Source organism: Callithrix jacchus, chromosome 7, assembly GCF_049354715.1.
Source record: "Callithrix jacchus isolate 240 chromosome 7, calJac240_pri, whole genome shotgun sequence".
NCBI classification, from domain to species: domain Eukaryota; kingdom Metazoa; phylum Chordata; class Mammalia; order Primates; family Cebidae; genus Callithrix; species Callithrix jacchus.
In genome coordinates, this window is record NC_133508.1 from 14,243,508 (window position 1) to 14,260,935 (window position 17,428).

Here is a 17,428-nt window from a genome sequence, read left to right on the forward strand (position 1 = left end):
GGCGTCCACCAGGTGTCTGCAAAGGATGCCCTACTTAAATAAGACCTGGTGGCACGCATTTCTTGGGCTTCCCATTGTCCAAATTATTCTTACTGCATTTCACTTGTCATTGTTTTTGGTGACACATGTGGTTGTCCCTGTGACACTGTAATGTCTCCCATGGAGGAGAGGCACAGATAACACACAGGCTGAGCTCACAGATTCTTTGGAGGTCCCTTTAGATGTCAGACGTCAACCACAGAAGTACTGAAATTGCTGGCCTGTATTAGTGCCATGTGATATGTGTAATTTGATGATTATTACCAAAAATCTATCAAGTTTCAAAATCACTTTGACTACATCTAAATGGGAAAGTTATTTTGTAACCTGGCAAATCAGATTGCCTGGCTTCTAAGCCTCGTGCCCTTAACTAGTGATGTTACCTTAGTTTGACCCTTAATCTTTCTTTACTGGCTTCCATTTCTTTTTCTATAAAATGAAGGAACTGGCTTTGATTAGACTGAAAATCTCTCCTATCTCTAAAATACTATGATTGATCATGCTCAATAATGGTTTTATTCTCTAATACAGATCTTGCCCAACCTTAGGTTTTTCGTATGATCCAACGTGGAGTTGAGTTTTCAGAGTAGCCGATCCTAAGCCATTATCCTCAGCAAACTAACAGAGGAACAGAAAACCAAACACCACATGTCTCACTTATAAGTGGGAGCTGGACGTTGAGATCACATGAACACAGGGAGGGGAACAACACACCCTGGGGCCTGTTGGGAGAGAGCAGGGGGAGGGAGAGCCTGAGGGAAAAGAGCTAATGGATGCTGGGGTTAATACCTTGGTGACGGGTTGATAGGTGAAGTGAACCACCATGGCACACGTTTACCTATGCAACAAACCTGCACATCCTGCTCGTGTTGAGGTAAATGTAGACAGGTCTGATTTTCCTTTGATTAAATTCTTAGGTACTTCATAAGTGGCTGTAATGACATGAAAATAATAGGCACGAGAATTTATCTGAACTCTTCCAAGACAGGCATTGCACAAATCCACGGAAGAGGGACTGCCGCGCTCAGAGTCCAGGCAGTAGATTCCGTACCATGACCCATACCCATACCCAGCCTGGGTGCCTCTGTGAGACAGCGCAAGTCAAGATTACTCAAATTATTCTGTTTTTTAAAACATCTGTAAAAGTAGAGGTTGTTCCTGTTATAATTGGTCAGCATTTTGAGCTGTATTTCTTCAGATACTTAATAATACTTCTGAAATGTTAAGGTTAAACTCAACCAATTTTCTTGAAATGATGCTTTTGTTTTTTTGTAAGCTAGACAAAATGTAATAGCCTAGAGTGGAGCTTCTTTATTCATATTCATAATAGACTTAGGCCAGGCTTGGTGGCTCACACCTGTAACCCCAACACTGAGAGGGTAGGGTGGGAACATCACCTGCGCCCAGGAGTTCATGACCAACCTGGGAAACATAGTGAGACCTCATCTCTATGAAAGGAAAATAAATCATAAAATTAGCTGGGGCTGGTAGCATGCGCCTATAGTTCCAGCTGCCTGGGAGGCTGAGGATGGAGGATCCTCTGAGCCTAGGAGTTGGAGTGAGCAACAGGACATGATTGTACCACTAGACTCCAGCCTGGGTGACAGAGCAAGACCTTGTCTCTACAAATGATCATCATAATTAATCAATGATATAGAATGGATTTATTCGATTTACCTAATACTGATTCATATCAGTAAGTTACTAAATGGTAGTGTGTGTTATACCTTCCACTTGTCCTTTTAATGACATGCGTGTGTATCTCTGTGTCATTAGAAAGGCAGTGCTATCCCACTCCCTCTGCTTAGACCAGAGGTAATTAGAGACTCTGCTAACAAGTTTGCCACTGGCTTGCTTTATTTCACCTTCATCTCTAAAATGAGAAGGGTAATATAATGCTAAAGGCTAGGTTAATTTATAGTTATCACACACGCTGACCATACATCTTCGACTAACAAAATTCTTGGATTTTATGGATTATATGCATATATTTTTCCATAGGAAAACTCTTGGCCCATAAATGAAGACAGCATAACCTACAGTTCAAAAATTATTAAAAGTAAGAATAACTATTTGTTCCAGGGAAAAACCTTCAGCATTTGGAAACTCAATGATCTTCGTGACCTCACACAATGCGTGTCTGTGTTCTTATTTGGAGAAGTTCACAAAGCACTCTGGAAGACGGAGCAGAGGACTGTAGTAGGGATCCTCAATGCCAACCCCATGAAGCCCAAGGATGGTTCAGAGGAGGTAAGAGCCTGTTTCTGGGATTAGATTCATGATTGTCTCTAAAGTTAGCTGAGTTTTATCAAAGACATTTGAGGCTGCGCATGATGGCTCTTACCTGTAATCCTAACACTTTGGGAAGCCAAAGTGGGAGGATCACTTGATCCCAGGAGTTCAAGACCAGCCTGGCCACCACAGTGAGACCCCCAACCTCTACCAAAAATTTAAAAATTGGCCAGGAGTGGAGGCGCACAACTGTAGTTCCAGCTACTCAGGAGGCTGTGGTAGGAGGATCACTTGAGCCATGAGGTTAAGGCTGTAGTGAGCCGTGATTGTGCCACTGCACTCCAGGCATAAAAGTGGATCCCATCTCAAATAGAAAAGAAAAAAATCTGTATTAGTCTACCTCCAGAAAATAAATCATGCTTTTATGTGATTGTGTCTCCGTGAATCTGGCTTGTTTTTTGTTCCTTCATTACCTACCAATATTCTGAATTTCCACCTGTTTAAAGCGTTTTGTAACAACTACTTTTTTTTTTTTTTTTGAGATGGAGTTTCGCTCTTGTTACCCAGGCTGGAGTACAATGGTGCCATCTCGGCTCACCACAACCTCCGCCTCCTGGGTTCAGGCAATTCTCCTGCTTCAGCCTCCTGAGTAGCTGGGATTACAGGCACACGCCACCATGCCCAGCTAATTTTTTGTACTTTTAGTAGAGACGGGGTTTCACCATGTTGACCAGGATGGTCTCGATCTCTTGACCTCGTGATCTACCCACCTCAGCCTCCCAAAGTGCTGGGATTACAGGCGTGAGCCACTGTGCCCGGCCATAACAACTACTTTTGTCTTTTCGAATTAGTTACAAAGTTCCTGGAGTTCTTTGAACTATTGTGCTCAGGTTTCCTTAGATTTGATACTTTTTTTTTGAGAGTCAATCGCTGCCCAGGCTGGAGTACAGTGACTTGATCTTGACTCACTGCAACCTGCATCTTCTGGGCTCAAGTGATACTTCCACCTCTGTCACCTGGGTAGCTAGCTGTAAATACAGGTGTGTGCCACCATGCTCAGCTAATTTTTGTGGTTTGTTTTTTTTTTTCGAGACAGAGTTTCACTCTTGTTGCCCAGACTGAAGTACAGTGGCACGATCTCGGCTCACTGTAACCTCAGCCTCCCAAGTAGTTGGGATTACAGGCATGCGCCACCATGCCCGGCTAATTTTTTTGTGTTTTTAGTAGAGATGAGGCTTCACCATGTTGGCCAGGCGGGTTTCTAACTCCTGACCTCAGGTGATCCGCCTGCCTGGGCCTCTCGAAGTGCTGGGATTACAGGCGTGAGTCACTGTGCCTGACCTGTTTTGTGTTTTTGTTTTGTTTTGTTTTTTAGCAAAAACAGGGTTTCACTACATTGCCCAGGCTTCTCTCAAACCCTTGGGCTTGGGTGATCTACCCACCTCAGCCTCCCAAAGTGCTGGGATTACAAGTGAGGGCCACCGTGCCCAGCCAGAGTCCTTATATAAATGTTCATGGTGGCATCAGGAAAGCAGTGTGTTATGGTTGAGGGAATTTTGCTCCATTGACTCTGACAGCCATAGCTGCAGTTTAAAATCAAAGGGAGTTTTCATGTTCTCAGGCAACACTACAGTTTTGGCACTACCCACCGCTTCTCTAGGGAATCGCAAATCTAGACACAGCGTGAATAGCAACGGGCAGTTTCTCTACCCTGACTCAGCACCTAATTTTACTCTATTGTAGTCAGATTATTGTTTCCAAGAGAAGTGAAGAAAAAGTTATCTCATTCCTTGCTTTCACCAGAGAATGTCAACAGATCTTCCTCTATTGGTTAGGAGGGTGTTCGGCTGCTAGTAGCAAACTTAAGTACAGTTTCTTTTCGACAATAAACAGTGGGGGCTTATTTTTCTTATATGCTTTTTTAAAAATCCAGATTTAGGCACTATGGTGATTTAAGAGCAACATCTCTGTGAGTATCAGCCTTTTGCTCCTGGTCACGGGGTGCCTTTGAAACTCAAGCTTTCACTGTGAAGTGGCATACCGTGGAAGGGTACCAGTTTCTTAGAGAGGAACACCATGCACTGTTTACAATCCCATGGGAGGGCTCTAAACACCTTGCCAATTTCTACTATTTCTAGATCTGGTAGGTTCCCAGGTCTGGCCGAAAGCTTTGTACAAACCCAGCTGCCAGTGGTTCAGCACAAACCAAGCTACCTGCAGTTTTGCACAAACCCACCTGTGGGAGCATGCATCCAGGAGATAAAACATTTACACAAGTTGGGCGAAGCTCCTTAGGCAGCGAGAATCCACAGAAGCCTAGGATCTAGGTTGAGCCAGTCCACCAAGGCTCGGGAAAGGCACTCCAGGCAAGTGGAATCCTGTCTGCTCATGACTCTCTTCACCCTGCAGCAGAGGGATTATGAAAGCACCCTGATCCGGGTTTTATAACCTGGAGGCTCCTTGGCTCACTGAGCTCAAATATTGTAGATTTTGTCCTAGGAGGGGTGAGGATAAAGCCCAGGCTATTCAGGACAGTACCTCTTGGTACAATCGGTTCAAGAAGAAAATTGTAAACAAGAAGGGAGAGAACTGAGTTCACCAAGGCCCTTCAGGGACTTGTCTCCCTGTTGTCATCTCCACAGAGGGCAAGAAGTGAGGAGGAAGGGGGAGCCAGCCTCCTAACTCATTTTGTCAGGAAAGCAAAAGCTTCCCTACCAGCTCCTGCTTACATCTGATCATCTGGAACTTATAACCACTGCTTGCTCTAAGGAGCGCTGGGAAAACAGGGAACAGGATCTATTACCTGAGGCTGAGAACTCGGCCAGCCCAGATAAAATCAGGATTCCAATCGCAAAGATGAAGGAAAGGGTGGAAAACAGGAAGAGAATTGAAGGTGCCTTCTGTACCCCTGTTCTTAAAACAGTTGTAGAGCGCTGGTTTCACATTCCTTTACACCAGTAAAACCTCTCTCCTTTTTGAGACAGGGCCTCACTCTCTTGCCCAGGCTGGAGTGCAATCACAACTCACTGCAGCCTAGATTTCCCAGGCTCTCGTGATCCTCCCACTTCAGCCCCGCAAGTAGCTGGGACTACAGGCACACACCACCATGCCTAGCTAATTTTTTGTATTTTTTGTAGAGACAGGGTTTGGGCCACATTGCCTAGGCTGGCCTCAAGAGATCCACCCACCTTGGCCTCCCAGAGTACTAAGGTTATAGGTGTGAGCCACTGCACCTGACAATAACCTAAAATCAGCAACAACCATTCTTCTCTCTATTCCTGCTAATAAAGGGACATAATTTTGTCTGCCGTTAACTCCTGCCCCACCTCTTTCTTCCAGGTGTGTTTATCTATCGATCATCCTCAAAAGGTCTTAATTATGGGTGAAGCTCTCGACCTGGGAACCTGTAAAGCCAGGAAGAAGAACGGAGAGCCGTGCGCGCAGACTGTGAATTTGGTTGGTTTCAGCTTTGTTAGGATGGTTTCCGCTAAAGAAAAGAATGGTTAGAAATAAACTGTAGGTACTTTAGCTGTGGTGACCAGTTTGGAACTGCGTTTCCTACTTAAAGGAGTCAAAATGAGAACATTTAATGTGTGGGTAATAATCCCCAGTTTAAAAAAGTGAGGGCAGGGGAAGGAGGGGAGATTTAACCTCTCAGGAAAGTGATCTTTTTTTTTTTGAGATGGAGTTTCACTTTTGTTGCCCAGGCTGGAATGCAATGGCGCCATCTTGGCTCACTACAACTTCCGCCTCCCGGATTCAAGCGATTCCCCTGTCTCAGCCTCCCAGTAGCTAGGATTACAGGCGCATGCCACCATACCCAGCTAATTTTTGTATTTTTAGTAGAGACGAGGTTTCATCATATTGGTCAGGCTGGTCTGGAACTCCCGACCTTAGGTAATCTGCCTGCCTTAGCCTCTCAAAGTGTTGGGATTACAGACATGAGCCACTACACCTGGTGGAAAGTGATCTTTTATCTGACCAAGAGGTTTAAGACAGAATTTTTGTTTGCCTTCAATTCTTATAGTTCCACAGAGCAAGCATGATGAAATACAATGAAAATTGTATCTTAGCCTGTATTTTAACTCAATTATACCTTTTCTTATGACTTTTTAAAGAAGAGTAGCTTCATTTAGGTATCATTTACATACCATTCAATTCACCAAAACAATTCAGGCCAGGTGCAGTGGCTCATACTTGTAATCCCAGCACTTTGGGAGGTCCAAGTAAGCAGATCACCTGAGGGCAGGAGTTCGACAACAGCCTGGCCAACATGGTGAAACTCCATCTCTACTAAAAATACAAAAATTTGCTGGGCATGGTGGGGGGGTGCCTGTAGTCCCAACTATTTGGGAGGCCGAAGCAAGAGAATCACTTGAAACCAGGAGACAGAGGTTTCAGTGAGCTGCAGTCACACTGTTACACTCCAGCCTGGGTGACAGAGTGAGATTCTGTCTCAAAAAATAATAAACAAACAATTCAGTAATTTCTAGTACATTCACAGAGTCCATCACCACTGTGTAATTTCAGAACCCTTTCATTACCCCAGAAAAAAAACCCAATACCCACTAGTAGTTATTCTGAGTCTCCTCTTCCCTAGTTCCTGGTAAGTGCTAACCTACCTGCTGTCTCTATGGATTTGCCTCTTATAGACATTTTATATAATAGAATCACAATATGTGACCTTTTCTGTCTGGCTTCTTTTACTTAACATAATGTTTCTCACGACTGATCCATGCTGTAGCATTTACAACACTTTATTCCTTTTTATGGGTAAATAATATTCCATTGTATGGCTATACCACGTTGTTTATTCTTTCATCAGTTGATAGATGGTTGCGTTGTTGCCACATTTAGCTATTATGAATAATGCTGCTAAAACACACATCCCAGTTTTTATGGGGATGTATGTGCTCCACTCTCTTGGGCATATACCTGGGAGTGGGATTGCTGGGGCAATATGGTAATCTCTCGATTTTTGAGGAACTTCCAGACTGGTTTCCCAAGTGGCCATGCCATTTTACATCACACCAATAATGTATGAACTTTGCAGTTTCTCCGTCCTTGTTGGCACCTGTCACTGTATTTCTTGTTTGTTATAGCCCTTGTAGTAGGTGTGAAGAGGCACTTAGAGTTCTTTGAAAGAATTAAATGACAGTTTTGGTTTCATCACTTGTTAGTTTCCTTATTCCTTCCTGTTAGATGAATTCGTGGGCAGGAAATAATAAGGTGGGAGACAGTTGGAAAATGAGGTTTCAGAGTGAAGTACCTAACAGATCTCCCTGTGAGAAATAGATCCTTAAAAATCCATGGCCTGGCCAGGCACGGTTGGCTCACACAAGTAATCCCAAAACTTTGGGTGGCCAAAATGGGCAGATCACTTGAGGCCAGGAGTTTAAGACATAAAACTCCGTCTCTGCTAAAAATAGAAAAGTTAGCTGGGCGTGGTGGTGCGTGCCTGTAATCCCGGCTACTTGGGAGGCTAAGGCAGGAGAATCACTTGAACCCAGGAGGCAGAGGTTGTAGTGAGCCAAGATCATACCACTGCACTCCAGCCTGGGTGACAGAGGGAGACTGTCTCTAAAAAAAAGGAAATTCCATTGACACTGTAACTACTGTTAACCTAATAGAAAAATACTGTACCATCTCGCCGTTTCTTTCACTGAAAGGATAGCACCTCTCCAAGGATCAACTAGAGCAACAGCTAGAAAAACCTCACTGGGAGCTGATTTTGTTTTTAAATTATTTTTTGTTGAGGCAAAATTCACAATATACAGTTAACCATTTTAAATATTTATTATCCAGTGATGCTTAGTTGTGTAACCACCAGCTCCCTGGTTTCAAGATTCCATCACTCTGTAAAAACACTGGCCCCATTAAGTCATCACTCCCATCCCCCACTCCCTCCATCTCTTGGTGTCATCTCGTCTGCTTTCTGTCTCTATGGATTTGTCTCTTCTGTAAAAGGACTTACACAACGTGGGACCTTGTGAGTCTGACTTCTTTCACCTTCCTTGTTTTCAAGGTTCATCCTAGAAGCTGATTTCATTTCCTTTGTAGAAAGAGGGCAAAGGGAATTTCACCAGAACTTTCAGGGGACTCAAAGGGAAGACCTTCTTCCCCTCGGGGACTGAGCCAGCCCTTCCATGTTGGGAACGGTCTTGGCGGTCAGCAGGGAGGACTCTGCCTGAGTCATGTTCCGGGAAGCCAGGAGAAGGAACTGTGTCCGCTCATTGCTGTTTCCCGGCCTGTCGCCCTCATCTGATGCCACTGCTCTGCTTTTTGCAGCATGACTGTGAGTACTGTCAGTACCACATCCAGGCTCAGTACAAGAAGCTCAGTGCAAAGCGCGCCGATTTGCAGTCCACCTTCTCTGGAGGACGAATTCCAAAGAAGTTTGCCCGCAGAGGCGCCAGCCTCAAAGAACGGCTGTGCCAAGATGGCTTTTACTACGGAGGTGTTTCTTCTGCCTCGTATGCAGCTTCAATGTAAGTCATTCTCGGGGCTTATTTTGGGGCAAGGATATAGCTTATCAAAGACTAAACCTACTGCTTGTCCCTTCTCGTAACCATCCTGGGATACTCGTACGGGTTTTATCTTTCATAACTTACTGCCCGAAACAAGTTGGTTAAGGACCTCTTTTATTCCCAGGCAGAGAGAAAGGCATTCAGGAGAGAGAGAGATTGACTTACGTTGGGGTGGGCTTTAAGAGAGCCCACTCTTCCTCTTCGACTTCTTTTGGTTTTTGGGGGTTTTTCCTTTTTGTGATGGAGTCTCACTCTGTCGCCCAGGCTGGAGTGCAGTAACTCAGTCTCAGCTCACTGCAACCTCCACCTCCAGGGTTCAGGTGATTCTTCTGCCTCGGTCTCTTGAGTAGCTGGGACTATAGGTGTATGCCACCACACCCAAGTAATTTTTCATTTTTAGTACAGACAAGGTTTCACCATGTTGGCCAGGCTGGTCTCAAACTCCTGACCTGAAGTGATCCACTTTCCTCAGCCTCTCAAAGCACTGGGATTACAGGCGTGAGCCACCATGCCCGGGCCCTCTTTGACTTCTAATGTGAACAGTGCAACTTTGTCAGGGCTTTTAAAAATGTGTTAATCACATTGTCAACACCCTTCTGATTATTTCTCCTGCAACTATTTATTGCAGGAGGGTGAGGCCCCAGACCTCATGGAACCCACATTTCACTCAGTGAGTGAATATACTGTGAAGCCTCACGTAGGGAGTGGGACGATGCTGGGTAGGCCTCCATGACCCCTTGCCTGGGGATCTCAGAGTCAATAGAGTCCCTGACATTGTAATCTAAGGGTGTGCAATCTTTTGGTTTCCCTGGGCTCCACTGGAAGAATTGTCTTGGGCCATACATAAAATATACTAATGATAGCTGATGAGCTAAAAAAAAAAAAAAAAGAGAGAAAAGAAAACTCCCTTAATGTTTTAAGAAAAGTTTATGAATTTGTGTTGGGCCACATTCAAAGTCACCCTGGGCTATGTGTGGCCCGAGGGCTGCAGGTTGGGCAAGCTTGTTGTAATCAGCGACCACTTCACCACATTATAGAAAGCACATCTGAGGACTTGGCATCAGGCAGCTACAGTTGGTCCAAGAACAAAACAGGTTTGTGTTCCCAATCCAACAGAAATGGGGCAAGACGATTCACTTCCCCTATCTTTTTTTTAACAGTGAGCATGTTTTTGAGATTTAAAACGATTTCTAAATTTTTCCAAATCTGCTAAAAGCAGTACGTGTACATTAGGCTTTTAAAAGAACATACAATTCAACCAAAGGAGAAAACAAAAAGCAACTCTAATCCTACCACCTGAGAAACTGTTAGTTCCGGGCCATGCACGGTGGCTCACACCTGTAATCTCATCATTTTGGGAGGCAAAGACAGGAGGATCGCTTAAGCCCAGGAATTTGAGACCAGCCTGAGCAACATGGCAAGACCCCTACAAAATACAAAAAAATTAGCTGGGCATGGAGGCACACGCCTGTAGTCCCAGCTGCTTGGGAGGCTGAGATGGGAGAATTGCTTGAGCCTGGGGAAGTGGAGGCTGCGTGAGTCACGATTGCTCTACAGCACGCCAGGTTGGACAACAGAGTGAGACCTTATCTCAAAAAAAAACAAACACCCCAAGCTGTTAGTTACTTGGTATATATACTCCTAGGTGTCGTGTTTTGTTTTTACCTAAGTATAAATTTTTAGTAATATAAAATGAGATCATAGTATGCCTATTCTTTGTAACTACCTTTTTTCCAGTGTAAAATAATTGTTTTTCTTGTCTGTCATTCTTAGTCATTTAAACAGTTCTGTATAGATGAACATTTATGGTTTTTTCAATGTACGACATTATAAAGAAAGCTGCTGTTACTATCCTAGATTTTTGCAAAGTCCTCAATTGTTTTAAGATAAATATCTAGACTGCTAGTTCAAAGCTTTGACATATATTTTTATTTTTTTTGCCCAGTTTCCTTCCAGAATGGCCTCAAGCAGATTTGTAGACTGCCTCTAGCTTTTCTCTGTGACACATAAAGCAGTTATGCCTTAGGGCTGTGGCATTAAGAAAGCCTGCTTAGGTGGTGTTTTGAGAAACTCTGACAGTGTTTAAAGGCTACTGCACCCATGAAAGGAAGTCAATTATAAGATAAGAGGGGCTGGGCGCGGTGGTTCATCATGGTCTCTGTGCCTTCTTTACTTCATCAGAGCATTGGGACTTAGTGATTCTCCTTTTGGGGGTGACTTGTCATTTCAGTGCAGCAGCTGTGGCTCCAAAGAAGAAGATTCAAACCACTCTGAGTAATCTGGTTGTTAAGGGCACAAACTTGATCATCCAGGAAACACAACAAAAACTCGGTAACTTTGTTTCTCCATATGAAATTTCTTTCTCCAGTTTAATTATGCAGTCTTAGGGATAAAAGAGTTCACATTGGATGCAGTGTACACTGCTCCAGTGATGGGTGCACCCAAATCTCAGAAATCACCAGTAAAGAACTTATTCATGCACAAAAATAAATAAATAAATAAATATGTAGTCTTTAGGGTTGAACGTGGCTACAGCTCGTACTCTTAAGTAGTAAGAATCACTCATCACCTGTACTTAGTGAGTGGTGTGGCCTGACCTGGAGCAATCAAGCCTGGTTTGCAGGACCTTAAGAAAAAAACAGCATATTGGTCTTAACTGTGTCTTACCTTAGTATGCTTTTTACAATTTCTTGGTGTATCTGGGTAAACTCTTAACATCCAGCATTAGAATCAGTAGTATTACCTTCCTGGCCAAGCTTCTTATCTGTTATCTTTTGTTAAAATGGGTCTTGGTCATAAAAACAAAACAAAACAAAAACTTAATAGTCTTGGTCAGAGAATGCAGCCCCCACCCTGGGCTTATGGTTGTAAACAGTGGACAGGGACCCTTATCCACAGTGCATATTCTAGAAACAGAGTATGGAATGACCCTCAGATTTAAGGGCTCACTTAGTATTCTAATTATTACTAGAAATAAAATATACTCAGGATACCCTGCAGTCCAAGTCTGATGTTAGAGGTTAAGGATTCCTTTTTCTGTTGGTATTCCGTCTACTTCCTTTACATACGACTAAAATTACGGGTACAGAGTTTCGAAAGTGGTATGTCATATGACCTCAAACCATCTAAGCATGCATCCTCATGCTGGTGTTGACATGGCACAGGAATACCCCAGAAGAGCCTGTCTTGCTCTGAGGAGTTCAAGGAACTGATGGACCTGCCAACGTGTGGAGCCAGGAACTTAAAACAACATTTAGCCAAAGCCACAGCTTCAGGTACTGTGAGCTGCGCGGCCACACGTGTGTCCCTGTGTTCCTTCAGCCGCCCAGGGCACCCCCTCAGTCTGTGGGCTTCTGTTTCAGGGATCATGGGGAGCTCAAAACCTGCCATCCAGTCTATCTCGGCCTCCGCACTCTTGAAGCAACAGAAGCAGCGTATGTTGGAGATGAGGAGAAAGAAATCAGAGGAAATACAGAAGCGGTAAGAGGAGCAGACAGTATTCCCCGTTTAGCTCATCCATCTCAGGCATCCTCAGAACGCCTTCATCAGGTTCCAGAATGTGACTTCAGGTTTCGATTGGCTACGTTTTAACTCTGGAAGTTTAAAATAGGTTTCCCATAACCTGAATAGCATTTAAGGCTGTATATTTCTTACACTAGTGACTCCCAACACCAAATGGTACAGGTTAGTTATTACCATGGAAAAGGGAAAGGGGTGAGATGTGAAGAGGGTTCTTGTGAAGGGGGAGAGCACAGGTTCCCCTGCTAGCTGTCATTTTTTTCTCTTGCTCTTTTTTTTTGAGACAGGTTCTCTCTGTTGCTCAAGCTGAAGTGCAATGGCATAGTCTTGGCTCACTACAATCTCCGTGTCCCAGACTCACATGATCCTCCTGCCTTGGCCTCCCAAGTATTTGGGACTACAGGCTTGCGTCACTATTCCTGGCTAATTTTTGTATTTTTCTGTAGAGACTGGGTTTTGCCATGTTGCCCAGGCTGGTCTCCAACTCCTGAACGCAAGTGATTCACCTGGCTGCCATTTCTGGGTTTTGCCATAATTCAGTTTTTTTTATGACAGGCAGAGCCAATGAGTAGAGTACAGTTCTTTGGATAAATGATAAAAACGGAGAGTCACTTTAGAAGCAAAAGCAAGTGGAAATGTGTTACTTGGCTTCAGCCAATAATAAAAAAAAATCAAGTGGAAATGCGTTATGGTAGGTGGACAAATGAATGATTCCTGGACTCAGGTCATCTGAATAATGATGGAGCTGCGGTTCACAGGCATTTTATGTGCACTCCATAAACGCAGTATCTGAGCCTCTGGAAAGCTTCTGAGCCTTGTTTTACTAACTGTGTGCCTGGAGGTCAGAGAGCTAGTTTTTGGTAGTGCTAAGTTTTGGGCTCACATGTGATCTGCTCCAGTGCCAATCCATTTGCCATCCCAAATCTGGGTTGCTGAAAGGCCACTGCATCCATGAAAGGAGGTCAATTATAAGATAAGAGGGGTTGGGCGAGGTGGTTCATGCCTGTAATTCCAGGACTTTGGGAGGCCGAGGCAGGTGGATCACAAGGTCAGGAGTTCAAGACCAGCCTGACCAACATGGTGAAGCCATGTCTCTACTAAAAATACAAGTATTAGCTGGGCGTAATGGCAGGCGCCTGTAATCCCAGCTGCTTGGGAGGCTGAGGTGGGAGAATCGCTTAAAACTGGGAGGTGGAGGTTGCAGTGAGCTGAGATTGCGCCACTGCACTCCAACTTAAGCAGCAGTGCAAGACTCTGTCTCAAAAATAGTAATAATAAAAATAAAAGGAAATCTGGGAAAGTAAGAAAATGGGTTTGATCTCAGGCAGATTAGTTTGAGGTGCTGGTAGGATATCTACAGAGGTATTCATCATGTGCCTACAGGTGACATAAATTATATACATGGACATAGAAATATGAATGGTGTTGTGAGCCTCATGGGAAATGGAGAGTGCCCATCAGTTTGAAGGCACTGCAATTAGAACATTTTCAGAATTTCGTTGGCCAAAGAAGCCTTAGCTTTGTGCAGGGTTTGATAGGTAGTTTGCAAACTCAGCCTAGACCTTGCAAGAGTGGGTATGTGGGGTTGGAAGGAGTACCTTTCTGGGATGGCCTGGCTCTCATCCCCAGCCTGGCCCTCGTGAGCAATGTGATCCTGGGCCTCAGTGTCTTCATGGATCAAATAAGAGCTTTGGACTAGATGGTTTCTGAGGTTTGTTATTAAATAGCTCTTAAGGCTGGCTCTGTGGCTCACGTCTGTATCCTAGCACTTTGGGAGGCCAAGGCAGGCAGATCCCTTCAGCCCAGGAGTTCGAGACTAACCTGGGAAACATGGAGAAATCCTGTCTATACAAAAATAAAAAAATTAGCCAGGCATGGTGGCGCACACTTTTGGTCCCAGCTACTTGGGAGGCTGAGGTGGGAGTATTATCTGAGCCTGGGAGGTGGAGATTGCAGCAAGCTGCAGTTGTGCCAGTGCACTCCAGTATGGGCGACAGAGCAAAACCCTGTCTCCAAAAAAAAAAAGTAAAATAGCTCTTAAAACCATTTGTTGTCAGTAAGTGCTGTAATCCCAACACGTGGGAGGATGAGGCACGAGAATCACTTGAACCCAGGAGGCGGACATTGCAGTGAGCCAAGATCGCGCCACTGCACTCCAGCCTGGGCAACAGAACAAGACTCTGTCTCAAAAAAAATTTTTAAAGGATGAAAAATAATCGCTGCAAGTCAAGTTACAGTGCTTTTCTGTTAATGACTTCCAAATGTCCCACATGTACTGTCTCTTCGCAGTAGCATAAACTAAAATGTAGGGAGATGCAATGAGTTCCTACAGGCCCTCGAGCTGACGGTAGGGTTGGGAATATGGCTGGGTGTGCCGCGGATGACATCCACTGCACAGCTGATCGATAAAAACAGTAATCAGTTATAAAGTGTTAGGACAATTACAGCTTATTTAAAGAAAACACAATTAATGCAGGAGTTAGTGAGGCTAGTATTCTTATTGTGTGCAAATTTGAATTACCAGCCAAGGAGAGGAAATTATTTTGCTAACAACTAGCTCCCAGTGGTGGCCTGCCTGCCACCTCCTGGTTCATGTTGAGTTCTAGAGTTTTTATAAACCCTGTTTGCGTACTTGACTGTATGTTCTTTAAAGATTTCTGCAAAGCTCAAGTGAAGTCGGGAGCCCAGCTGTGCCATCCTCATCAAGACAGCCTCCTGCTCAGTCTCCAGGGACACCATCTGAGTTTCCCAGGCTGGAGGGAGCCCCGGCCACAATGACACCCAAGCTGGGGCGAGGCGTCTTGGAAGGAGATGATGTTCTCTTTTTTGACGAGTCACCACCACCAAGACCAAAACTAAGTGCTTTAGCGGAAGCCAAAAAGGTAACTGGCATCTCTTCTTTTTAACACCTGAGTTTGCATTCTGTAGGACAGAGCTGGAGGAAAGACAGATACCTAATAGCTGTATATTGATGGTGCTCATTAGAGTCAGTGTAATTTGAAAAAATGGTAGTGTCCACATAATATGAATTTAATCCAAGAAAGTTAGAGCTGTTATCTCCACACTATTTCTTGCCAGGCTGCAGGATGTACCCTAGAGGAAGATAGTGTTTATAACTAGAGACACTGACTGTAGGAAAACAATTCTTGGAATTGTTGAGGTGAGACTGTAATGTAAAATGGTGATTTAAGGAATCCTTCCCTCTTCCTTCCTGCCTCTCTTTCTCTCTCACTCTCTCTCTCTCTTTCCCTCTTTCTCTTACTCTATTGTCCAGGCTGGAGTGCAGTGTCACAATCTCGACTCACTGCAACCTCTGCCTCGCGGGTTCAAGTGATTCTCCTGCCTCTGCCTCCTGAGTAGCTGGGATTACATGCACCCACCACCACACCCGGCTAATTTTTGTATTTTTAGTAGACACGGCGTTTCACCATATTGGCCAGGCTGATCTCAAACTGCTGAACTCAAGTGATATGCCCACCGCAGCCTCCCAAAGTGCTGGGACTATAGGCATGAGTCACTATGCCTAACCAAGAATCCTTCTTTAAAAGAAATCTTACACAGAAGTCTAGTCACATGACAGGGACTAGAGAAAGCTGAGTTGCTTTGGCTGAAGTAGGGGACCCTCAGAGCCCCAGCTGCCTGCTTCCTGAGTCCCCTGACCGAGCCTCTCTCTCTTCTAGTTAGCAGCTACAGCCACATGAAGTGCAGCGGCTAGCTGTATGCCACGACCTTCCCAACATACCTATAGTACTGCATACAGTAATAACCTATAATAACAACCATGACGCATGTCCGTGTTACTCCATGCCTGTGATATGTGTGTGCTGTGCATTTACTATGTTTGTTTGTTTGCTTGCTTTTTGAGACAGAGTCTTGCTCTGTCACTCAGGCTGGAGTGCAGTGGTACAATCTCGTCGCACTGCAGCCTCCACCTCCTAGGTTCAATCAGTTCTCCTGCCTCAGCCTCCCGAGTAGCTGGGAATACAGGTGCCTGCCACCATGCCCGACTAAGTTTTGTATTTTTAGTAGAGACAGGGTTTCACTATATTAGCCAGACTGGTCTCAAACTCCTGACCTCGAGTGATCCCCCTGCCTCAGCCTCCCAAACTGCTGGGATTACAGGCATGAGTCACTACACTCAGCCAGAAATGTATTTACTATGTACAGATTCATACTTTGCAGACATCTTATTTCATCCACACCACCATGACCTTCAAAGGTAGGTCAATACTATATCATCATTTCCTTCTTTTGTTTTGTTTTGAGACAGGGTCTTACCCTGTCTCCCAGGCTGGTATGCAGTGGTACAGTGACAGCTCACTGAAGCCTCCACCTCCCAGGGCTCAGGTGATCCTCCCAGCTCAGCCCCCTGAGTAGCTGGTACTGCAGGCATGCACTACCATACGCAGCTAATTTTTGTATTTTTTGTAGTGATGAAGTCTCGCTATGTTTTTTTCTCAGGCTGGTCTTGAACTCCTGAGCTCAAGTAGCCTGCCTGCCTCAGCCTCCCAAAGTGCTGGGTTTACAATGAGCCACCGTGCCCAGCCCCATTTCCGTTTTATAAATGAGAAATTATATAACTTGCCTCGGGTTACAAGCTAGTCCATGGCAGAGCTGGATGGAATTCCATCCTAATTCTCTCTGATTCTAAAACTTACAAAATGGTGATGTGGCTCCTTCCTGGATCTGGAAGCCTGCAGTCTCGCTGATGTCACACTTGTTATATTTTAAATAAACTGAGACTTACTCATCAGCATGTAGACCTGTCTCCCATGCTATTACAGTCTAGTAATTTTGGTAATAATACCAAGGAAAATTAAGATATGTTTTGCCAGTTTCTCTTGGAGGACAGCCAGAATTCACTCGTTAATAACAAAAAAGAGGTCCAGGTCTTAAGCGCCTCTGTCATCTTTCAGATCTTTACCTCCCTCTCTTCTCTTTTTTTCTAGTTAGCTGCTATCACCAAATTAAGGGCAAAAGGCCAGATCCTTACAAAAACAAACCCAAATGGCATTAAGAAGAAGCAAAAGGACCCTCAGGCCGTCCTGGAGGTGAAGGAACGTGTAGAAAAGAACGCCATGTTTTCTTCTCCAGGTACTGCAGTTTCACAG

General features: G+C 44.5%; 1 protein-coding gene across 2 annotated transcripts in view; it reads left to right on the forward strand.

Moving 5' to 3' along the window:
- Positions 1-17,428, forward strand: part of MCM10 (minichromosome maintenance 10 replication initiation factor) — a 40,934-nt gene that overhangs the window by 14,710 nt on the left and 8,796 nt on the right. For both annotated transcript variants that reach the window (XM_002750045.7, XM_078329479.1), the window contains 8 exons: positions 2,122-2,289; positions 5,611-5,727; positions 8,560-8,759; positions 11,029-11,129; positions 11,963-12,073; positions 12,161-12,278; positions 14,971-15,199; positions 17,267-17,411. In XM_002750045.7, the coding sequence (XP_002750091.1) occupies positions 2,122-2,289; positions 5,611-5,727; positions 8,560-8,759; positions 11,029-11,129; positions 11,963-12,073; positions 12,161-12,278; positions 14,971-15,199; positions 17,267-17,411 (1,189 nt within the window). The remainder of the gene's footprint in view (positions 1-2,121; positions 2,290-5,610; positions 5,728-8,559; positions 8,760-11,028; positions 11,130-11,962; positions 12,074-12,160; positions 12,279-14,970; positions 15,200-17,266; positions 17,412-17,428) is intronic.